The sequence below is a fragment of the Fringilla coelebs genome (assembly GCF_963513975.1).
Source record: "Fringilla coelebs genome assembly, chromosome: 4".
Taxonomy (NCBI): domain Eukaryota; kingdom Metazoa; phylum Chordata; class Aves; order Passeriformes; family Fringillidae; genus Fringilla; species Fringilla coelebs.
This window is the reverse complement of record NC_140032.1, coordinates 44,374,003-44,399,514: the sequence shown is the minus strand read 5'-3', so window position 1 is coordinate 44,399,514 and position 25,512 is coordinate 44,374,003. Positions and strand designations below refer to the sequence as shown.

The window sequence follows — 25,512 nt, the reverse complement described above, 5'->3', positions numbered from 1 at the left end:
CTGGAAAATCTTCAGAAGTCACAGGCAAGAAGAAAAAGCAAGCAGGTGGCTGCCCTCCAAGAAAAAAACAACAAAAATAACAACAACAAAAAGCATTAACTCTAGAGAGCTGCCCTGGAAAAAACAGCAATGAAAAAGCTGATAGCTTATGGGAAAAAATTAGGGACTAAGCCAACAAAGGAAACCTCATGGCTGGTGTTTATTACAGTCTACCTCTGCAAGGGAAGCTTGTTGATAATGAATTCTTCCTTCAGCTACGGGAGGTGTCATGTTTGCAGGCTCTGATCCTGCTGTGGGACTCCAATCTGCTGGAAAAGCAGCACAGTAAACTGTAAGCAGTCCAGAAGACCCCTGCAGACCCAGTGAAGAATCGAGTAAGGACTCCAAGTTTTCAGAGCACACTTTCAGTTAATGAATGAATTAATGGATGGAATCCCCCAGGAGCTGCCCTCAGGGACAAAGGAGAACTGGCAGCCCTGTAAAGACATTTTTCATAGAGTCCAGGAGCTCTCAATTACCACGTGTAAGAAAACAGAAAAGGGAAGTAGGAGATAAACATGACTAAGGACCTCCTGATCAAACTAAAGTGTAAGAAGGAAATGCACAGTTCTACAGGAACACTGGCTAGAAAAAGGAAGATCAAAGTAAACATACCCCCCTCTTGATAAATAAGACATGAGAACTAGTGAAAACCAATACGGAGAAGGCTGAGCTATTCAACAGTTTTTCACTTCAGCTTTCAATATGAATCTCTTTTCCCACATCTCTCAGTTCCCTGAACCTCAAGGCTGGGACTGTAGACTGCAGTTCCTTCCAATCTAACTGAAGCTCAGATTGAAGACGACTTGAGATACCTGAATGTACATCAGTCCATAGGACCCAGTGAGATGCATCCCAAGATTCTGAAGGGATAGGCTGATGTTGAAATGGCCAAGCAATTCTCAATCATATCTGAGAAGTCTTAGCAGTAAGGCAAATCCCCAGACCGGAAAAACATCAGGCTCATTTTGAAAAAAGGTAAAAAGGAAGACCCTGGGAGCTACTAATCAAGCAGCCTCACTCCACATCCAGTAAAATCATGGAAGATTCTCCTGGAAGACACATCAAAACATGTGGAAGACAGGGAGCTGCTTAGAGACAGAAAGAGCAGATCATGACTGATTCATTTGGTAGCCTCCCACAATGCAATGATTCTATCAGTTGACAGAGGAAAAGCTTCAGATGTCATCCACCTGAACCTCTTGCAAAGCTGGAACATCCAGAGAAGTTGTGGATACCCATTACTGGAAGTGTTCAAGGTCAAGTTGCCCAGGGCTTTGAGCAACCTGATCTGGTGAACACTACCCCTGCCCATGGCAGGGAATATGGCCTGATCTTTAAAGGTCCCTTACAACCCAAACCATTCTATGATTGTAATCCTGCAGGCCAATTGCTGGAGATCCACAGTTTTAAAATTTATACAGATAGATGGTGTTAAATGGTTATTTTCAAGTAAAAGAAAGCTGGTTCTCATTTAAAAATGCTACTTGGAGTAAACCTGACGTGATCTGGATAAATACAGCACCTGCTTGCATGTTTCTGTCACCTTGTCATTAGATACACAATTGCAGCAATTGCTGGGGGCATCAGTATGTGGGACAAGACAACACACACACATACACACAGAGCTCGTAATATGGCTCTCCTAGAAGAGGCATTTCTTGCTTTACAGCTAAAATGCCCGTTTGGTCCAGCAGGGTCAGAGGACAGCCATATCAAGTACCTCAAGTATCTCCCTTTATTGACACAGATCTGATCTTTGAAAGGTAGGTTCTCATGACTTCATATGCTGTAAAAATGCACTAGTTCCTGCAGTAACAAGATGTAATACCAAACTGAGCAGAGGCCCAGTAAAAGATTGAGTGGAAACAACACTTAGAGATCAGCTTATTTGAGCAATTCCGAGAAAGAGGCTTCAAGGCAGCAGTAAGAAAACAAAGAAGCATCGTGAACAAGGTCTCCCAGTACCACTTTTTTCCTTGTTTGTTTTGAAGAGAAAAAAGGATCTAGACCAAAAAAAAAAATAAAATACACAGCATCACTTTGAAAGGATCTTAACTTATTTTAACTCCTAATTTTTCAGAAAGACTCTTCTGTCTCAGTCATTTTTGCCCCAGAAGTACTTTCAGACTTTGCTCAACGAAGTTTCAACCTCCTAGCAAGACAACCTGACTTCCTGTCTATATCTACATACCACAAACCTCACTTCTCAATGTACTGCAAGACTTGAATGCATTCTAGACTTAAGCTGGCAGTAGATGTTCCAGAGATCAGATTTATCTAATCAAAGCAAGGTAAGGGGAAGGGATCTGAACCAGACAACCAAAACCACAAGTACCACTGCCACAACAAGAGCTCTTCCAGCAGGGGAAGAAGATACTTTTTTAAAGGCTCCCTCCTCCCTCTGTAATTGCCTTCAAGTCTTACCCCAAAAGTAGGTGCATCCTGAGTTACACAATCCTGAGTAACATGCTCTAGGGAATCCTGCTTGAGTAGGGAGGTTGGACTGGATCACCTCCAATGGTCCTTACCAACCTTACTCATTCTGTGATTTTAACTATGATTAGTTCTCTGTATGTAGGAAGCACTACAAAATTGCTCCCTGGTATGCTAGTTCTGCCTACCTGTGATTAAATATGCATAGAAAGAAAGAACATGCAGAAGGTTCCAGAGCCCGTAGGCAGCAGAGCAGAGGCTCATAATATCCTTCTGCCCTCAGAGAAAGAGCCAGAGTAGATTGCTCAGCCTACATGAACAGCAATTCAAAGCCTTGATCTTGCCTGGACTTAATGAACTAAATATCCCTGTTTCATTTTTCTGATGTAACAGTTTTCAACCTAAAGTTTTCCATTTCAACTAAGAGTGAGAACAAAAGTATATGCGGGTTATGTAGAATGCAGTCTTCTAGAAATCCACCTCAAAACCTAAGTGCAATTGCAGTTCTTTTGTTTGTGGTTTTTTTACATCATGTAATGTGGTAGTGTGTTTTTATACTTTGTAATACTTTGAAGTAGTTTGGTTTTTGTATCCCTGTAGTTTTCTCAAATAGTTTACCCCAGACTGTACCCCCTTTTCCTTTACCTATGTAATTCTTCTTCCTTGATGAGATCATCCCCAAATCCCCACCCTGGCTCTCTGTCAATCACTCAGCATCCCATCCCCTCCACCTAGAAGCTCCGGTCCAAGACATCGAGTGATTAGCCAGAGGCCAGGGGTCAGCTCCCCGAGACTTGTTTTATACACTGTCCTAAATGTCCATGCCCCAGTACCCATCCCTTAGGGTCATCTATTGGTTGGTAAAATGTTATATACTTGTGGTTTCCACCTCCCTATAAATGTAACCTCGGCACGTCTCACGGGGCTCTCAACAGGAGGCCCCCTGAGGTGCAGGAGCTCCCCAGAGCTCCTGAATAAAACCTTGGATTTACCCCTGCTAAGAGCCGGCTCCTTTCTTCCACTGATGTCTCCAGTCTCTCCTGCTGCAAAGGTGACTGGCCCAGCTGCCCTCAGCACCCTCGGGGCACAGAGAGTGTCTCCCCACAGTCGGCTGTGTTGGGGTTGCTTCCCTGCTGTCTGCTGACTCGGGGCTGGCCAGGGGTTCCTGAGAGGCGCCCGGGGGAACAGAGACAATGTAAGAGACAGTGCTGCCATTCCAAAACATTTCCCCCAAGAACACTACCTGCACAAAAAGCTGTGTACTGTAAAGGAAGTTTTGGGTGTTCCACAATGAACCTGCAAAATGCAAGAACTCTAGAAGCTTCAGCTGGGGGGGAAAAAAAATGTAAAGAATAAAGAAAAAAATAACAAAACTGAAAAACCTTTCATCGACCTAACAAGCAATGAAAGACAGTACACTAAGCATTTATTTAATCCCAATTATCTGCAGCCATGCACATGCACTCCTTTTACAGTGAATCACAGTGAATCATGGAACAGTTGTGGTCAAAGGGACCTCTGTAGATTATCCTCCCTGCTGCAGCTGAGCCACCTAGACTCAAGTTGCCCAGGACTCTGTCCAAATGGCTTTTCAGTATCTCCAAGGAAGGAGATTCCACAACTTCTCTGGCAAACCAATGATTACCTGTCCTGATGGCAAAAAGTGTTTCCTGATATTCAGAAGGAACATCCCACGTTTTGATTTGTGGCCATTTCACAAAGGGGCTTAAGAATCACATCTCAGTGTGTTTGAGCAGTCGTCTGGAACACGTACACTGTTAAATGTGCAAAATGGAATAGAAGACCCTTTCATCAAAAGAGGTCCAAAAAAACCTAACAAAAACCATTTAGCTCATTTGTAGATGGTATGGATTGAGGACTCACTATGCAACAACAAAATCACAAGCCCTTTTCTTGCAAGCAGCAATTCTGCAACTACTTAAGCTTCAAGCAATTGGTTTAATATACCATAGTGAACAGCTAGAAATCTGAACTGCTGCCCTGCTGTCTGAGCAATTTATGTTTTCACCTATATCCCAAGCTGAAAGCTGCTTTAAGGACAATTCTTCATTGCTTGGTCCCAATTTAGCTTTTCTCTGAACAAATTCACCTTTCTACTTCAAGTTTTATTCAAATAAATGTCAGCTATAATCCTGACATCCTACTTGACAGATTAAGAGCCCTGCTTTCGGAGTCCTTGAAAAGCAAAAGCAGTCACTGAGGCAAATTAGGCCAACAAAGAACATCCTAGGAGGAAAAGGAATTGAAGAGAGTTAAGAGAAACCAAAGATGAATTCCAATCTCCTGCATAAACTTACCATTTCTTCCTGAGAGGGGGGAAAAAGTCCTGGTGGAAGTCAAGTTACAGATTGCATGTGAAATTAGCTGTGTGGCTATCAGAGGGCACTATGCGCTCGTGAACCAAAACCTAACACCCGAGAACCAACATGAACAAAGGGATCTTAAAAGTTTATGAGAGCCTGTCCTGGATATACCATCTTTCCAAAACAGAAGAGCATCTGAAAAAACATTAATTGAAAGGATTTAAACCCTAGCAGCAGCTCTCATGCCATCATTCAGTGAGACGAGCACAAGACAGGGAAAAAAACAACCACCAAACCCCAGAATAACTGTCACATTCCACAAGCACATTCCTCCTTTTCCAGAGGTGAATTTCAGTGCCTAGCAGCTTTCAACAGTGCACAAGCCCAACAGTACACAGATGGTATCTTAGGCACACACCATACAGCACACACAAAGTGATACTTTGATGTGATTAGGACCTGAAACTCTTTAGATTAAAGAAGTCCCAAAATGTAAAATAACTTTTGCATATTTCGCATAAACTAGAACCTTATGTCAATTTTGTAAACTCATCATTAGTCCACAACATAGCTACCAAATACTTAAGAAATAAAAGTAACATATGAAATCTTAGGAATAACAAGTTGTTCAGTCCATGAAAATGTGGTTAAAGCTATGGGTTAGCCGGATGACACAAGTGTTCTCAAAATTCTGTTTATGAAGTAAAATGCGAAGCTAAGAATATACTAAGTTCAAGCAGACCTAGAGCTCTACTAAGAACTGACTACATGTATCAGAATTGCAAACCTTCCCCAGCAACTATCTTAGATCCCATTATTAAGTAAAACAGTAAGATTGCTGTCAATTTTCAAAGTCTAGTGCTATATCCACTTTTTTCCTGCAGCCCTAGAACTGTTCACCAGCATGGCCTATTGATACAGAGCAGTGCAAGTCTTAGTGTATTTAACAAGCAAATATCCTCCAATGTAAAAATCTCAGTCTGTCAGGTGAGATATCGTCAATGCTATAGCTCTCACACTAGGGAACAATTCATGTTACATCAGTCTGAGTTCTTTTCCTGGGTCACCCATGTCCTGTGCCATCCTTGCATCACCCCAAACAAGAATATAAAAACAAAATATTCTTCTTGCGTCCCTCATCATATATATTCAGTATCCAATACTATAGTTAGGTCAAGGGTACTGTGCCTAACCAAAGAACTACTCAGTATTGCTTGCTTGGACCAAGACATCAGCAAAAACATGAAGACTATACAGAGCAGCATGAATAGCAGGATTCACATCAGACACCTCAGCCTTGCTGCTGCATGGTGCATTTGTATAAACACGGTGAAACAATGAATTACAGGAGCCTATGCTTATCTATCAGGAGTCCTAGCTGCAGGAACAACTGAAGTGAAGACAGCCCAGAATAAGAGACAAGAGCTCAGGATTTCCAGTAGGCTTCAAGCACCCAGTTTATTTTGCACACTTGCTTTATAGAAAAACCAAATCATTAAAAAGAGATACCTTCCTTTATTCACTGTATGACAAAGATTTATTTGCCTACACATTTTTAAAAGAAAGACTTTTACATCCTGCAGTAATACTTTAATCAATGTTTTCCATTAGTCTAATAAAGCATCTGAGACCTCTGCTGGAATGTACTCCACTCATTTGTGCCCTTAACATCTACACATATATCTACAGATTGTTTTTAAACCACATATGAACTGCATTAAGGACCACATGGTTCTATAGAGAAGCTAAAAGCAGATATTGCTACAGTAATCAGAAGCATTGTCCCATAACATTAATTATTTCTGCACGATATTTAGAAAGCCATTCTAAACTCATACTGGACATTTGAAACCAATTTCAGTGTCTGCAAGAGGACCATCTGTTCCATTACTCTGCTCTGAATGATATGCAACTTCTTCCCCTCCTTCTCAATTTGCAAATAGCTAACATCAGTATTTTTGAAGACCTTAACTTCCCAGAAAGACCCTATAGCATATTTTCCAGTAGCGTTTGCATATTATTGTACCACCTCCTTCACCGCAAGAAATCAGATTCTGATTTGATGAGCACTTATAAAGAAACATCATAAAATAAATTACTCTTTTCTTTTCCTCCACAAATCCTCCTGTGCCAAGCAAGCAAACAAGGAACAAAGTTGTTTTCTTGGCACTTGGAATTTGGAAAAAGCAACAAGACTGGGAAAAAGTCTAAAACCTAGATAGGTCCTAAAATATAAACTGTCAATACAATTTAAACCTAACAGAAAGAAAGACAGCTTTCAAATTAAGGATTGCATTAAATCCCAGACAAGGCACCTGATTTGTTCAAAGCATCATCCTCTCTGCTATCAAGTTTACTGTTGATTTTGTTCCTGAAGAGGATTTAACCTGAGGATTAATCCAGCTCAATGTTTTGTCCTCGTAAAAAAAATGTTGTGGTTTGGCACTTCCACCTTGCATCAATGATCCACTTATTTTAACATTCCTTGCACTCCAAGACCTTTCTTTGTTGGGTACATATGTGTAACTGACACATTTTAGAGAGATTTCTTCCAGAAGTGTCTATCACAGCTACACATGCACAGGTACCAGCGTACAGTAACTCGTGGAGACAACACTCCATAACAGGCCCATCTGCACACAGATTCCGCACACAGAAGAGGTATCCTTCTCATACAGGAACTGATCCATTTCCCTCATGTCTTTCTACCCAAGTCCACCAGGGAGCACTGCAGTTGTATATGCCATGGCAGAATGCCCCAAACCATTTTCTGTTGTCACTTTTGACAAAAGCCCTGTTGTCTCACGCTCCAGTCCATTGTTACTATGACAACAGTATCACAATGCCTCCCAATTACCAATGTATTATTTCAGTCGTGGATTCCTCCACCCCCAACAGCTCATAGAGAAGGCAGCCTTATTCTCAGGTCTCTTTCAATCGGGCAAGTCCAAACTACAGACTACTGAATTACACTGTAGATACAAAAAATGTGAGACTCAGCCCTCGAGGCTTTCATTTCTGTGATGAATATTGACATTTAGAAGCTCACATAGCTTAAACAAGCGGTTAGAGGACATGAAACTATTTTAAACCAGGAAGAAGTATTTAATTGAGACAACAAAATTATTCTTCCACTCAAGCTAACACATGAAATTTCCATCCTGTGTCTGCTATCATGCAAGGCTCCTTTGAGAAAGGCCCCATGAAGAAACAGATTGAGAAGCATATTAGGTGTTTGAGTCACTAGGTATGCACCAATTTAAAATCACTTTGCTATTCAGAGAAGCAGGGCTCCAAACAAATGCTGTAACTTACACAGCAGAAACAAACCCAAATAATTCCTAACCCTTACAGTCTGACGAGCCTGCTTCCACAACAACTGATTTGGCTTTGATCAGTATCTGAATAATTAATACTATTAAGAATAGCTAGGATTTTTATTTTGCATACCAGGACATATAAGGGATAGATGCTGTTAACAAGGACTGCATGTGGTTAAGCTTATCAAATACAAAGTATCTTTTCTCTCATATCAATATTAACTGCAGCTAACAGATAGGAAAGCTCCACACTGCAGGGATTAATTCCTGTCCTCCTAATGGAGCAAAACTCAATATTCTGGTACACAAGAACAGTCTAAAGCTCTTCAAACTCTTCTACAACTTAAAGTTCAAATACAAGTCCCTGTCTCCCCACAACACACTATGAACAGTCAGTAAGAGTAGTACTCCAGTAGTTCAAAAGTCAAAGCAGGAATAGTAACAATATTAAGAATCTGATATAAACAGCAACAGTTAAAACATTTTTCATTTTAAAGTACTTACTTGAGAGTATTTTTCAATTATTTTACAAGCCTCTGAACATCAGATATCCAGGATGCCTCTTTGAATCTAAGCTTCCATCTAGAACACCAGCTCTCCGAGAGACTCTTCAGGAATTCAGTACATCTCTCCCACAAACAGCATACATAACCAGATCCCAATGGACCTCAATTACCAACATCCCCTCTAATTCCTATTAAGGAGCTACTAGTCTTCTTACAGGCTTCTGTCTACCCAGCGGATAAATCTAAGTCAGTTTAATTAATTTTCAGTTAAGATACCAAATCTTCTCCCTGTCACCCCACCTCCAAAAAGAACTGTCTACTATACAATTTTGCTCCTTGACAGCACTTCTTATGATTTTTTTAGGTAGTAAACTTACTGTTTTAGGTAGCAAAATTAGACACTGCTTTAACAGTATTACAGTTCCTCTGCTTGGAAGCACTATAAGCATTCTAAAATCTCTTAGGACAAAATTACCATAAGCTGCAATAGTTTCACTATTTGCTGTACATGCCTTCTTTGCAAGATGACCAAACAAATGAGTAGTTCAAAGATTTTTGTAGTTCAATGATTTTACCACTTCTACAATTCCTTTGAGATTTACTGTGTGCTGCTTCTACCCATAGAATACCTTTGATAGACTTTTGACTTTTTTTTTAAATCATAACAGAAGATTTATCTGCCCTGCAGAAAGGAGTTACATAATACTCCCTCCATATCTTTCAGTCAAAACATGTACACTAACAGAAGGTAATAACTAATGAATTCTTCTCCTTCCTCAGTTGTGAGGAAGCACAGCAGGATGAGGAATGTTTTGACATGCTTACAAAGAGGCATTTAAATAACAGTGATCCCTATATTAAGGGCACAACCTATACATGAGAAAAGCTGTTAGCTTAAAAAAGTTTTAACTTGCTTGCTCGTTGTAGCTTTCAAGTGCAAAAAGGGTAGAGGAAAAAAAATCAACTCACAGAAATTCTCTGGTCAAAAAGAGACAAATGCACCTTGACAGAACCATTAGAGGTCACTTCATAGCACAAGAACAGCAAGTTCATCATGCCACAGGATCTTTGCAGCAGATTTTATAACTAGCCCGAGGAAGCCAGTAAAAACACTGCTCTCAAGTCACATTAAGTAATTCTGGGTGGATCCTTTTAACACTGCATGGACTAAAAGCAATTTTTAAAAACTTTTACAGCTTTGTACAGTGATGAAGGGAGCTTTTCAGTAGATAGAATTTTTTAATTCCCTAAAATTACTACAGTACTCTTGCATGTTCAGATCCATAAATCATGGCATCACCACAGACATGCTTGTGTTTGCATATTTTGAAGGGTGCCCTTAAAAACTAAGCAGGTGTATGACACCTGAGATAATATTTAGCTTAGCAGTCCTATAGATATCAACACTTAATTGGAGATCCACACAGAAAAAAAAATCTCTGCAAGAACAGCTTCTGCAGAAACAAATGCACTAAAGGGCAAAGCAAACCTAGACAAACTGCATAAGCACAGCTTCTGTAAGGTTATTTTTAGCCTAGTTTTTTTTAACAAGAAAAAAACCAACTGGGCTACACCAAAATAGTTTTAAAGGAGCTGTTAGCACACAGGAACTACCTTGAACTATTCCCATGCAGTGCTCAGCAACCAGAAAACCAAACCTGAAAGAAAATTATGTTACCCTATAAATTTACTTCACCCATTTTTGGTGCCCATATCCCTCATACCAACTGCTCACCCCTAAAAAATGGCTAGGGGTGAAGGAAGGCAGGAGGCAGGAAAACCAGAATACTCAACAGGATGACATAACAGAAGACTATGCTTTTCAGCTTGGAAAAGAGACATTTGATTGAAGAAAAAAACAGATATCTATAAAATCACAAAGGACACACAAACTGCAAACAGATATGACTGCTCACTAATTCTCACTAAAGTCCTGAACAGCTTGCAATAAAAGTCATCAAGAAATCAAGAATAATCTCCTTTTCAAAAAAAGGAAGGGTTGTTTTCTTTCAGCAAGACTTTTAAACTGCAAAATTCTCTTGCCACAGAACACCTTCAAAGCCAAAAGTATTACAGCATTTAAGAAGTGAATTAGAGCTTTCAGCAATTTTGTACACTAATTGCTATGCAACACAGTTCAAATGCAGCCTCTTTATCAAGTTCCTAAATTGCTGATTGCCATGGAAAAAAAGGATACATTCAAGGCTTTTACAGTCTGAGATCATGAGCTTCATTTCTGGAAAAAAAAAATGAGGTATGTGGATCTTCATGTGAAAGTCTATGCTGCAGTCAGACTGAAGAAAGATAATTCTTTCTCCGCAGCCCAACATGCAGAACAGTCACTACCCTGACGTCAGAGCATTCCTCCAAATGCACATTGCAGAGTTCACCATTCATCCACTATTCCAGGACAAAATACAACACTGAGATACAAAACCACTTCTCATTAGCTCTAGAAGCAGGTCACAGAAACTGAAAATGCATCTTCCTGACAGATAAACCAATCCTAGAAGTCATAAATACTGGAGGATGCTAACAATTGATTCCAATGCTTAAATAAATTTATTCCAAAAACTGATTACATAAAGCAAACAGTGTTTTCAAGTGTAATTACTTGGCAACTAAACAGATCTGCAGTGACTGAATACATTGCAAGAGATGGTCAGCAAACCAGCTGCTTACCAAGTCCTTCCCCTCCAGAAGCAGAACACAGAAGTGACTGATACCTAGGAGAGCCAATACTCCTGCCACACTCAGCTCCCCTCCCTGCACTGCCCTACAACTGCAATATGCAATCAGTAAAACAGAAGAAAAAAACCTCACATGAACTATTTGCTTGTCTTACAGTTTCCTGGGTGCACAGTCTGGTGAGTCTTCATCAGTTCATGTATACTTATTTCTACACAAGCTTCCTCCAGTGGCAGGGTTTGTACCTAATTACTCTAAACTCAGCACAAAAGCTGAGCACCTACAGTAACTTTAGCACAAATACAGATACTCCATTCCAACACTTGTGCTAGACACAAGAGTATTCTACTGCTGGAGTCACTACGTGTCTTTTGCTGGTCTTCCTACTAAGCTTCAATATCTCAAATTTTTCTCTGAAAATCATTATTCATCAATGTGCTGCATCTCAACACTCTGTTCAGTTATCACTTTTTCCCTTTTTAACATGTAAAGTGACCAAAAAAAGTGTTCTATGCTAGATGGGATACTGAAAATATGCTGGCTGGAGTGGCAAAGAAGAAGAAAAGGAGAGAAGGTAAAGTGGAAAATTCTCACTCACATTTTATCATTTGGAAGAAGATGCCAAGAGTAGGTAGCCAAAAATGAGAATAGATTACTAATTTCTACACTTTTTGAAAAGTCTATCACTTTTCAAACAGATATCCAAATTCAGCAAAAAATTTCAGGTTATGTAAGGATTTCCTGTTCTTCAAACAATGCTTTTTAAAAAGCACACCCTGCTTGTTTAAAAAGAAGCGCTCCCAGGATGTGTTCTTTGAATTTTAATTGTTTTTTTAAACAGATCAGTTTCTTCCATCATATCAGATGCAACAGCATACACTTAAGGTGTAAACAGCAGTACTGTACAATGTATTCCAAAAAGCTATAAAAATATTCCTAGTCAGAATTCATGCCCTAAAAACATTGTTGCATTATCCCATTGTAAAACATGTTCCTTCAAAAGACTTTGAAATTAAAGCTGAAGACCTTCAAATACAAGTTTTATATAAAACTGCTAGAAAGAAATAGGAATTTTGCTGAAGACAGCAAAACACGCTTGCCTACTAGATATAAATTGCAAAATCACTACAAACGTGAAAGAATAGACTTCTTTGTCTAGACTCATGTCCTATCAGTTTTATAGAATCAAGCAAATCCCAAAGTAGCATCAAACTACAATACATAATAATCTGGTGACTGCTGCCACGGCCTTTAGTAGGAACTCTCACCCTGACAGATGAAATATCTGACTGAAGTACAACAGACATGGGTAACTGTAACTAACCTGAGCAAAACAGCATCACGTTTTTTTGTTTAAAATCAATTATAAAAAAATGCCCCAGAATTCCTCCATAGCTACTTGCAGGCAGACTGGAGAAGAACTGTGTGTAGTGCTACAAGCCTGCTCACTGCTTCCAAGGAACTCTAAAACTGTTCCAGACGGCAGAAGAGCCTTGGGATTTGATCACCAAGTACTATAAGCTGAACATTTACATATACATGGATCATGCCCATCAACACTTAGAGTCACAGATCTACCCTGTGCACAGAATACAGAATGAAGGTCTGTGTAACACAAGCCATAAATTTAATCCTGTACTTCCTTTCACCAAGTCCACAACTTCTTGCTGAATTAAGAGTGAACTTTAAAGGTACCATCAGTTCCTTCTGATCGGTACCATCAGAAATTAAATATCTTCAATTTCTACCAGCACTATGCATCAAAATGGATGTATCACATAATCTGCCTCTTCATCTGACCTGCCTCAACTTCTCCAGAGTATCAAAGTCTTTAGACAAACCACCCAAAGCAACATTACCCACGCTGTCTTGTCCTGCCAAATCCTAAAACCGCTGTCATAACTGACCTATAAAGACAAAAGTGTGCTGCTGCACCCTTTCTTGCTCTATCTAATACAAGGTTTCAAAAACTGAAAAAGACAAACTGTTTCCAAAGCAGAAGATCAATTTTATATTCGCCTCTTACTTGCAAACTTTCTTCCATTTAATTTGGATTTTCAGTCAGCAGTTCCCAAAATCAGGCTGACTCCAGCACAAAACAGACCAAATTACTTCCTTTAAGTCTCATACTAGACTCCAGTTACTGACTGGATTAAATTTACTTTTCTATTCAACACTGTCATACTAGACTGTTACTGGAACCTACTATACCAATGGATCTCTTCCCACATACTGCTGCATAATTAACTATATTCGATTTCTATAGAATATTCTCCATGTATTACCTTGCATACAGAGATGAAATCACATTGCTTGTAAAAAGAAAAAACAGACTGAAAATTGTATTTTGGTGTTTCCTCCAGTTTTCTTTCACTCAATTTCTGGTGCTTACTTTTAAGTAATGACTAAAATATTGCAATAAAGCTAACGCAAGATTTCATTCTGTAAATTTTGTAGCTTTCTGTGAAATATGTAATTCTAAAAAATTCTATGTAATAAAACTTTCAGGAAAAAAGACATTATCTTAAAGTCTGATAATTGTGTCTTGTCATCTGGATAACACATAGAACATATAATTCATAATCTTAACTGAAGTACCTAAAAGTCAGGCTTTCCTTTACACGTTTGATTAAAAAGAAATGGTGAGCAGATAATTTTATTCAGGTTAGTAGATGTTAAAAGAGTGTAAGTTCAAGAAATTGCTCTGAGTGTAAAAAAATAAAAATAGAAGTTCCCATTTAGAAACAAAGTACTACTAAGTACAGAAAAAAAAAAACACAGAAGTTAAAGACATCCTGACTGAAAAGCTCTTTGTGTGTTTTCAACAAATTTTAAATAGTTGAAGTGTTCCATTTTATTTGAAATTGCTTTGGCTCCAGGATAAAAAACACATACTGAAGATAGATCACCACTGAACAATGGTGTCCTGTAAATTGTACTGGAAAGCTCCAAATGACCGAGTTGTTTCTCCATACTGCATGGAATGAAAGGTTTACCATCTTCCTAACCACTACAACAACACACAGAGCAGCCAAAAAGTCAAAGACTTTATCTAGTAAAGCTAATTTTCCCGACAGCAATCAAGAAAGACAAATCTACATATTCCAGATTTTAAATACTGTAATTTAGCAAACAAGGAGACTTCATCCAATCTCTCCAGGATAGTTTTTCTGATGTAAGTTGTGCAAACTTACTTGTATTACAGACGAAGAAAAAGTTACTATCACTATACCTACCTGTTAGATTAAAAGTAGCTCACTTTTAAAACAAGCAATAGCTTTCATCCCAATTTCAGCATATAAACAATTACAGCTTCACAAAACAATCACGTGAAATTTCAACCTAACAAGTGAAAAACACTTACCAATACACACATCTATTTTGCCCTTGATAGCAGCCTCATGCAAAGGAGTGTAGTTCCAGTTGTCCCTAGCATTTGGGTCTGCCCCCTGACACAGCAGCAGACTGACCACCTCTGCGTGACCAAAGGAGCAGGCGTTGTGCAGGGGTATCAGTCCTCCATCGTCGCGAGCATGAACATTGGCTCCCGTCTGCAGCAAGTGCTCTACAACATCCTTCCTTCCAAAACCTGCAACAGAACATACTTCTGTTCATTTGTCTGGCAAAACAACATGATTTAGTACCTAAAACTGTTCACTCTTGGTTCACTGTACATTATTCAAGTTCCTCATCTACTTCTTGGTTAATTTCACCATAAAGTCAGACTCTGTTCACCTGCTCAAACAACAGCTAGACAATTCACTTACAGTCATGACAGAATGAAACTGTGTTCTATCAGAGCCTGCCACTCTATCCCATTAAGACATTCTACAAAGGCTGAGCACGCTGAATGATGAGAGAGGGATGCAAGGAAAGTAACAGGAACATCAGTTGTACCCTCTGTTACATACGCCCACTAAGGTTTCAACTTTAAACCTCTCTTCAGATAGTCAAAAGCTTTCACATGGTAATAGTTAACAGACAACTAATTACTAATATTCACAGAAGACACATAATTCTTTGCCAAATTTTCAGAAAGTTTGGTAAAAAACTGACTTCCCTGAAGAGCTGGAAGAACGCTTTCCCTGGTGAGAAAATACATCAACTAGTCAGTTGGATCAGTCTAAGTCCAGCTGAACTGTTTCACCCACTGCCCAATTAATGACACTATCTCAACATAGCAAGAACTCCTCCAAATGCCAACTCCAATCTCTGCAAAGCTGCTATATGCACAGTTTGCCTTATGACACAGAAGACTTATGATTCTCATTAGGTGTTTTTCCTCCTCCTTTCACCTCCTTGATTTAAGAACAAGACTCCAAAAGGAGTTAAATTTTACCGAAGTGTATAATCACAGGTTAAGCACACCTGTAGGTACCACCAGGACCTTAAGCAAAGCTGGAAAGATATTCTTATTAAATGCAATCCCACTTGTTAGAGCACTAAACACAGTTTATATGGGAATAGAAGCCCTTGAGGTAGAGGAGCACTCTTAGAGACATGAGTCTCTAACCATTTCAAAATGGTTTTATGCTATAAGCATAGGGGGAAAGAAGTCCAAGGTAAATCATTGTGTGTCACTGCTTTACTACAGCACACACCGGGATCAGACTTTTTCCCTAAGACTTTCCCAAGCACTTCTCCCACTTCACTAGACTGAAAACAATTAAACTGAATGATTTAACTAAGTAAACTGAAAAGCCTTCAAGCTGGGAAAAAGCGCACATGGTGCAGTATTACTGAAGGTCTAAGATTTTGCATTTATAGCCTCTGGTAAACTCCTTCAAAAAATTTTAAATGGGAAGGAGACATTGCACAAACTATTAGAAGATAATTCAAGAGAAGTTACTAGTCACAAAGAAAGCAAACTTTTACTAAATAATACACTTGTGACACTAACAGAGTTCATGTACCACAAATGCTGCCAAAAACATAAAAAAAAATTTCAAAGTCAAGGCCAGTAATTTATCAATTCTTATTTATTTATTTTTTTAACATGAAAAAGTGTGCATTTTGCAGGCTCTGATGCTGTAAGACTGCCAGGATGTTTCTTAACTGACTACACAATTTGCATTCTTCATTGTATCCATATGAATCCAGCTGAAAATTGTTAACCCCATTTTAAGTCACACAGGCCAGAACTAAACAGCGCCTTGGCTTTAAAACACCTGTGTGAAGTCAGACATCTCTCCTATGACAAGGACATAGGGGACACCTGCAACAAGTTGAGTCAGTAGTTTCAGAGTGATGTCTCAAGCAAAGCTTTCCAGAGCAATGTAATCTAATTTGCTCTACATTGCAGCACAGGTGGAGTGGTTGATTCAGGTGTCTCTGCACAGAGTGGAAGTGTGTCATATGTTACCAACTACCTCTTGCCATGTCCTGGCTCTCCCTCAAGGAACACTCCGTCACTACTTAGATCAGCTCTGCCTCTGCAGTTGCTTATCTTACTCATACATGTCAAAGCAGCTTGTATTTTTATGATTAACAGCTTGCTAGCTGACAAACCAACTTGATCAGCTCTCAAACTCTGACCACTGGCTGCTTTCCAACCCAAGCGAGATCCCTTTGCCTTCAGGATTTAAGCTGTATCCTCCAGAAATTTTATAGAGCATAGCTATTTATGCTAGCCTTCACAAAGTGATTAGACTTCCAACAGTTATTACTATTGATATCAAAGGCATGCTTAGGAAAAAACTGCTTTCCCCCAACAGCTTTTTGCCATTACTAGCCACACAAGCAGAAAGAAAACAAGCTCTATCACTGATGCTTTAACAAGTCACCTTAAATCAGGCTTCTCCAAGCCTGAGCTTCAGTGAGACCAAGAACATTCCACTCTGTGATCCCTGTTCCATAACTTCCAAAAGCCCCTCCTGGAAGCTTCTACCTCTTCTTGGTACAGAAGTGGGCATTAAGCCACAGTTCAGCAATTACTAGTAGAACTCTCTATATCCCTGGATAAAACACTGGAAAGGGAACACCTGTAAAGCTAAAAGAATGTGTTGCACAAGAATGTGAGGAGCTAACTTCCTGATCAAAAAAAAGTTTGACTTCCCTTTAAATGGGTGTGGAACTGGACAAGCTTATGACTGTGGCTATATGAAGAAACTGAGTAGGACTCAGCTTATTTCTACCAGGTCCATCCACCTAGTCACTTCTGACAGAGGTGCTATTATTAATGATTTACCAGCAAGGACTAGGTTTAAAAATATATGAACCAAGGTGTCAGCAGAAAATACATATGTATCCTCTTACAGGGCTCAACAGTGTTTCAGAAGGGAAAAAGCAAGTCTGTTCCCAAGCTAGCTCTAGGAAAAAGCTCAGATTTCAGACATGCTCACAGGAGTCCTCTCCATCCAGGTACATTAATGGTAGAAAAGTCACAGAAAATCACCTTTGGTATGCAAGTGCTCTGCATGGAGGATGACACACACAGAGTCCTGAATGCATCACTATCTGCTTCAAACATAATGGACCAACACAGGTGTCACCAAACGTGACACCTCATCACAGACTAAAATCATCCAACTATTAAAAAAAAGTCAATGGCATTCCCAACAGGAAAAAAAAAATCTCTCACACACAGAAAAAACCAATCATGTGGTTATGCTGGCAAAAGAGGTCTTTTATCAACCATGTGTCAACAACACCATGAAATGCCAAACTGTGGGCCAGTTTACAAGAACAGAAAACACTGTCATTACAAGTATTTTCAGCTACCAAGGGGCATATAGTACAGTAAAGATGTTCCTATTTTGGTGAAATAAACAATGACAGTTAAGATCATTCTCTAAGAGGTAACATGTTTAGATCAAAAGAATTTAGTAGAAAGACAATTGAGTGAAAAAGTTTGTCACATTCAACCCAGTTTGAAGAAGAAAATCGCTAAGCAGAACACAGAATATTCCAGTGAAGAGACTGCAAAGTACAAAAGAAAACAACTTACTTCTAACACAAGTTAACAGCTCAACTATTTAATGAACTCCTTAGCAAAGGATGACCCTCTAATAACATTTAAAAACTGGGTTTTGTTCAGATAATTGCTAAGCTGCAAACTGCAAGTGCTCAGAGAAGTATCTTATGAAGAGGGTAAGTGTATAACTCTTCCCTAACTATCCGCTTTTGGCCACCAGTATGGATAAAAGTTAAGCCAAAAGTTAAGTACTTTTATCCATGCTTAACACAGTTGCTTTTTAAATTTTTTCAGCAAGCTAGTTTTTATTGAAATAAACTGAATGTAAAAGCTATGCATACATTAATAACTTAACTAAATTTTTTTTTTTTTGGTACATGTTTTAAAGTCACTCAATCACTTTCAAGTCTTTAAAACCTGGTTTTTGCATGCTGCTCGACAATACCCAAAGCCTGCACTAGTACCAGAGACACAAATATCCTGCAATCCATACAGCAGTTGAGACAGTACTGAGTTTTCCTCTTTCCAAGCAAGGAAGATGGAAGGAAAATTATGCTTTGCTCAACCTCTTCCCACCTGCAAGAGAGGCCTCTATAACTGTGATTTCACCTCCTTTATTAATAGCTAACCAAAGCAGGTCAGATTTATTCAGCACACTACTTGACACTTCAACAGAGAGCTGAAGAACCACTTCCCCTTTATTCAGTTCAACTGGCACTTCAGGTATCCCATACAGAGAAAATGTGGATAAAACTGTTGCTCCAATTTGATGCGGCCCTGCACAATTTATCTGGAAGTGAATATTGGACAGGTGACTCCAGCTCCTAGAAACAGATTCAGACCTATCCCCAGCTTTTAAAATAATTGGTAACAGATTTCAGCTCTTGTCTTATCTCCAACTTACACCTATGCCAAGGATTCTGAGTGCTCTCAGAAGTCCCTCTTTTTATAGTCCTGCCACAAGAAAGGACACAAATGTGATTTTCAAATCAGAAACCTTACAAAGTTTAAGGAAACCCAAACTTAGTACTTTTTACAAGGAATTATAACTGGGGAAGTTATCCTTCCCTATTACAGTAAAGGAACTTAACTGCCTGGTATTGCTGCCAAGATAGACATCTGAAAAAACAGCTGAGAAGTCAGGTAGTCAGTGGGAGGGGGAAGGAAAAAAAAATAAATAAAATTCAGTCACAGAAAGGGGAAATGAAGAAGAAATTAGAAGAAGAATTCCTCTTTCACAAATCACAACATCAGAAGTGAAACTCTATTAATCCAAGAGTTTAGCTTCAAGAAGTTTGAAAAATCAGTTTAAAACACAACATCCTGCACTCTCACCCACCCATTCTCCTACTGAAGGCCATACAATTCACACCTAGGTATGGCTCATAAACATGGGCTATTATCCAAAACACAGCTTCCTATACACAGCAGACTGCTATGCTCATAAGCAAACAAGTTTTATTTTACCTTTGGCCCACAAAGGAGATCAAATCAATACACTGCATCACTGGCAGGTATACACACCTTAAGATCAGCTGCATTCAAACAACATCTTTGTTTACAGGTCTTTCCAAAATGCACGACCTCGAGATCTATGTAATAAGAAATCTGCCTAATGCTCTTACATGTCTAATCCACTGGCACCAGACAAGCAGCAATTTCAGATAAAGTAGGTAGGGTATCTAAGGAAAGTCTTTAAATCTAGAAAAATAGATACGGGGAATTTGTTAGATAAAAACTTCATCTGCTATTTTCCTCTTGCTACAACAAACCACCTTCCACTGCTATTACAGTAACATCTTAATAACATTATAAACTTGCAAAACCTTACCCCCTCAAGTAAGTTTTGTCCATTTCTTCTCTACTCAGAGCAGATATTACCCACTGCAGCTTCAGCACTGCAGTTTGTACAGGCAGTGAAGTTAGAACCTGAGATCTCAGAGTTTTAGGGGAAGCAGCAAGAGCTAACTTTAAGTCTGAATCCAAAATTAGCAGAGCAGACTCAAGCCTTCCTAAACATTAAGAACTTTATAAGCACACATGCAGTTTGTACTAGCATTATGTTCAGGGTTCATCAAAATTAAGTCCATCTCCATACCCCGGAAGTTTGCTGCATTTTAAACTCCACTTGCTTAAGCCCCGTTTCAACAGTAGAGCTCAGGGAGCAGAGAAGAAAGAAAAGGAAACAGCCAAGCACCAAAAGTTCCCTCAGGGGCATTGTCAAATGCCTCTTGTACTTTGAAAATGAAAACAAATCCATACAATCTCAGGGTGTGTTATCTAACTGATAATATACACAGCACTATTCAGGGTGCCAGGCAACATTGTGCCATAAAATGTTCATTTTGCTACTGATTTCAACATTGATTTGAGCCACATGCTAGCAGTTAAACACTGATCACTCGATATAGACTTGTTAATTATCTTAATTTACATGTATCAGTGCACCGAAAAGCTCAAGCTAGATCTGTGCACTCCACTACGTAAGGTCCAGTTCTGTAACACTGTGGCACACCTCAGAGAGCTCTCAGACTGACCACAGATCTAGCAATTGTACAAGCCCTGAGTAAGGAGTAGCGATTTAAGACTTTCTTCATTTTACTTTTATCATGAATTTTGTGTGGCTTGTGCCCCCAGTGAAGGACACACCCCGTAAGAAATATTCTTTTTATGAACTGCAGTAATCTGTTACAGCTCTGTTCGCCAAAAGGTAATATTTACTTTGTTAGTCTACATTATTGGACCTTACTGCTAAATTGCTTTTATAACACTAGTTCTGTAACATCTCTGCACAAAGAGGTGTATTCTTTCCTGGATGCATCTGTAACTTATACAGTTCAGCTGTTTCACTTGATCCCTTTCCCCAGCCTACTCAGTCCACAAGAGATGCAGACACCAACCAGCAACCATGCCGAAATGAAAGAAGTTACAAAGTACAAGGTATCAAAACTGATTCCCATTAAGTTCATGTGCATCACAGGAGTCCCTGAGCTGTTACAACACAGGCGAAATCCTTACTTCAAGTCAACTCTGTCCTGAACTCCAGTTTCTTGCTTCCTAAGTCCACTGCACAAGTTTGCAGCAGTCCATGGATATCAAACACAGAGATCGCTGTCTATACTTTTAAATCTTACAGTCTCTTTACGCTCCCAGGATCTCCTCTCCCACTCGTCTCACCCAGAGAAGGGGATTTAACAGCCATCTCCCAACAACCTGTAGCGGAACGCCGCCGGGGAAGAGAGCGTGCTCACACTCTTCCAGCTTAGGCTTGCCCACTCCCGAATCACCGGGGCGCTGGAGGCCCCCTGCCCGAAGCTATTCCAGGGGAACCCTGCCTGTCCCGCTCGCTGTCACTGCCCCGGCCGGGCACGGGAAGCCCCGGTACCCACCGGCGGCGAAGTGGAGCGGCGTGGACTTGCGCCCCGCCATGTCCTTGGCGTTCACGTTGCCCGTGTCCACCAGGCGCTTCACGCGCGTCACGTCCCCATTCCTGCAGGCCTCCAGCAGCTCGCGGAACGCCCCGCTCGCCGCGCCCGGGCCCGCTGCTTCTGGACTCTCCGCCGCCGGGCTCGACGCCGCCGACGACGACGCGGACGAGGACGACGACGACGAGGAAGAGCCGCTGGAGCTGCTGCCCGAGCCCGGCGGCGGGGCCGGCGCGGCGGCGCCCGAACCCTCCGCGCACTCCGCGGCCGGGGGCCGGTCCGCGTCGGGGGGCGCCTCTCCCTCGGGGCCGGCCAGGCTGTGGCGCTGCGCGGCCGGTGCCAGGCTGGGGCTGCGCGGCGGCGAGGCGGCAGTGGGCGGCGGGGAGGCCGGGCCGGGCGGCGGGTGGTGGTGGTGATGGTGGTGCTGGGAGCGACGCGGCGGCACCGCCGCCATCTTCGCGCCGCTCCGCCCCTCCCGGCCCCGTCACTGCGGCAACGGCGCCGCCCCGCCCGCGCTTCCGCCCGCCCGCCAACCCCGAGCGCCGCGCACGGACGTGACGCCCGCGCGGGGCCCGCGGGGCGCGGCCGCACCGGCCCCGGCACCGCCCAGCGCGGGGCGCGCCTGCCCCCTGCCGGCCGCGGCGGGCGGGGCGGGGCGGGGCCCGGGGCGGGGCCCGGGGAGGGACGGAGCGGGCGGAGCACTGGGTGGGGCCGGCGGTGCCCGGGGACCGCGTCCCCTCTGCGGCTGCCGGTGCCGGGAGACGGGCGGGACGGCAGCTCCTCAGGCGTGACCCCAGAGTGGAGGGCGAGGGGCGGTGTTCCTCCGCGGAGCCCGCTGTAGGGGCGAGGCAGCCTTCTTCCGCCTCCACGGCGCGATCTGGCTGCGACACCAGAATGTGGGCAGCTGCTTCTTCACAGCCGCCGTTCGTGTCCAAACTCCAGAAGGACTTCGCAAGCTAATTGCAGCACCCCGTTTTCAGATCCAAGCTTTGCGAGGTACTTAAGAGGCATCGGTACAAATTGTTCAGCTCAGCACCGGCTTTCCACAGTTTGTTTCACCATCCAGGTGCTTTTGTGGCATCAGTGGCAAACAAATCACATTCCGTTACTGGTCACGCCAGAGGTGGGTGGGTTACCCGGCCCCCAGGGGTAGCTAGCGCTTGGCCTGGCACTCACCTTCCTTCCCTGCAGGCGATCCAGCCGACAGCGTGGCTTCATAGAATCTCAGAATCGTACAATGTTACGGGCTTGGAATAAACCTTAAGGATCATCTATCCCCTGCCACAGGCAGGAAACATCTCCCTCTAGACATCATCTATCCCCTGCAACAGGCAGGGAACATCTCCCTCTAGACCAGGCTGTTCAAGGCTTTATTTATCCAACCTGGCTTTGAACACTACTTCATTCCAGTACAGCTCCTTTCCTAAAGCCAGGAAATGATGGAGTGAGACCAGGAGAGAAAGCTGATGGAGAAACCTCAGTGGAGCCTGGCAGTTCTTTAAAAGTTGATTAGCTGAGCTGAAAGGCCACTTCTTCACTCATTCCAGGGAGGAAAGCAGCACTGGCGCAGAGCCCATTGGCCAGAGCAAGGCAGTCACTAAAAAGCCACATGGAGCAAATGGTGGAGAGAGGCCAAGTGGGGAACACTCCATCTGCTCAGAAACAACAGAGTGTGGAGAGCTGGAACAGGAAGCTGGGGCAGCCAGGCAGAAGGTTACCCAAGGTAACAAGTGCTAAAAGGTAAGGAAGAGAAATCTAGGGATATCAGGGACCAAAACATGCCCCCTGTAAGAATGAGCAGATCTGAACAACATAAGCAGAAGCATTTAAATAAGGATTTTGGTGTGGATTTGGAAAGCCGAAGAAAGCTGAGATCACAGTTCTCCTGGCTTTCTGATACCTAGGGAAGGATATAAACACCAAGTACAGCTGGAAAGCTCCAATAGCTGTTACTGAGAGATCGCTTAAATTTAATCTGTGAGAAAAGGGGGCCTCCACTGACAGGAAAAATATCAACAGCAACAATTTCTGGAAAGTTCTCAGTACACCTGGTGGGGCAGAAGCCACAGGTCAGAGAATGGGAGGAGTGATGAGGAATTTCTTCTAAAAGGAGTGAATATGGCCAAGGTCAGCCAGCCTCATCCTAGCAAATAGATCTGCCTTAACTGTTTGGTAGCAAAAGGGCTTTAGGAAGTGTTTGCATAGCACCATGTGATGCACTGAAGAAGCACCGGCAGGTCTAGTGATGGGAGCACAGAAAATCAGAAACTAGGAATTCAGAAGAAACTGGGATCTGGTCTAGTGCTACTAAGTACCTTTCTGCTGGTAACGAGAAGGGAGGCATTAAATCAGTCCCCATGACTAGTGGAGAAGTAAATGAAGATCCATTTGAAAAGTGCCCAGCTCAGTTCTTGTTTGCCTTGACCAGGCACTGAGAGAGCTCAGCAAGCCCTCCCCGACACTTAATCTGTACAGCTGCTGCTTCACAGCTGCCTTTCATTTCAAAATTCCAAAAGGACTTTGCAAGCTAATTGCAACATCCCCCTTTGTCAGAACCAAGCTTTGTAAGATATTTAAGAGGCCAGAGCAACAGTATGCACTTGTTCAGCTCACCACTGCCTTCCTACAGTTTATACGTCACCCTCCAATTGCTTTTGTGGCATCAGTGGCAAAAAACCCTCATATTCCTTTGTTCTCTCTGTATTTCCCATAAACCAAGACATCACTTTTATGAAATGTATTGGTATGCAAACATTTATTCTACTTCCTGAAAGAATTTTAAAAATACAAGTAATATTTTTTAAAATTGGGGATCCAGGGTGGCCTTAAAATTTAATTGTTGGTTGTAGGATTGAGTAGGGAATGCAATACTCTGGGTCAGCCTTCAAAAGAAGGCCATTGGTGAATAAAAAATGGGACATGAGCCAGCAATGTTCACTTGCAGCCTAGAAAGCCAGTTGTGTACTGGGCTGCATGAAATGAAGCACAGCCAGCAGGTCAAGAGAGATTCTTCCCCTTTAATCCTCTCCTGTGAGACCCCACCTGGAGTACTATATCCAGCTCTGGGGCTCTCTATACCTGTTGAAGCAGGTCCAGACAAGGGCTACAAAGATGAACAGAGGGCTGAAGCACCTCTCCTATTAAGACAGACTGAGAGAGCTGGGTTGTTCAGCCTGGAGATGAGAAGCCTCCAGGGAGACTTCATTGTATCCTTCTAGTACTTAAAGTGGGTTTATAAGAAAAAGGGGAGAAAGACTTTTACACAGGCAGGTAGTGACAGAACAAAGGGGAACAGTTTTAAACTAAAAGAGGAGAGATTTAGATTAGATCTTAGGAAGAAATTCTTTACCATGAGGGTGGTGGAGCAGGTTGCCCAGAGTTATGGATGCCCTGCATCCAGAAGTGTTCAAGGCCAGGTGAGATGGGGCTTTGAGCAACCTGATCTAGTTGAAGATATCCCTGCCCAAGGCAAGGAGGCTGGATTTGATCATCTTTAAAGGTTTCTTCCAACAGAAACCTTCCTGTGATTCTATGAAAGGAATTCCTGTACCTAGGAAGAAACAAGCAAAGTAATTAGGAATCACAGTATGAGACCTACCTATGGGGAAATGGGGCCGGGTCCCGGGGTTACAATGGGGCAGTTCTGGGGATGCACCTCCTCTTCAGACTCTCACATTTGGGGGCAGGTTCCTATCCTATTGCATTCCCAAATTTCTCCTTAGTCTTCCTGCCCCACAAGTACAGCCCCACTGCTCCCCTACAGAGGCTTGAGACAAACAGCAGTGCTGTTCATCCCAGCCCCTCCCTTTCTCCTGCTCACAGCATGTCCGGGATCTCTTCAAGTGCTGCCGTTACCATTTG

At 41.9% G+C, this 25,512-nt stretch overlaps 1 protein-coding gene across 1 annotated transcript in view; it reads right to left on the bottom strand.

Annotated features, from left to right (window-relative positions):
• The window catches only part of TNKS (tankyrase), a 129,769-nt gene extending 107,647 nt beyond the window's left edge, over positions 1-22,122 (bottom strand). Inside the window, exons 1-2 of the mRNA XM_084204383.1 lie at positions 21,616-22,122; positions 14,678-14,902 (exon numbers count right to left, since the gene is read on the bottom strand). Coding sequence (XP_084060509.1) covers positions 14,678-14,902; positions 21,616-22,105 — 715 coding nt within the window. The 5' untranslated portion in view covers positions 22,106-22,122. The remainder of the gene's footprint in view (positions 1-14,677; positions 14,903-21,615) is intronic.
• Between the last annotated feature and the right edge of the window lie 3,390 nt (positions 22,123-25,512).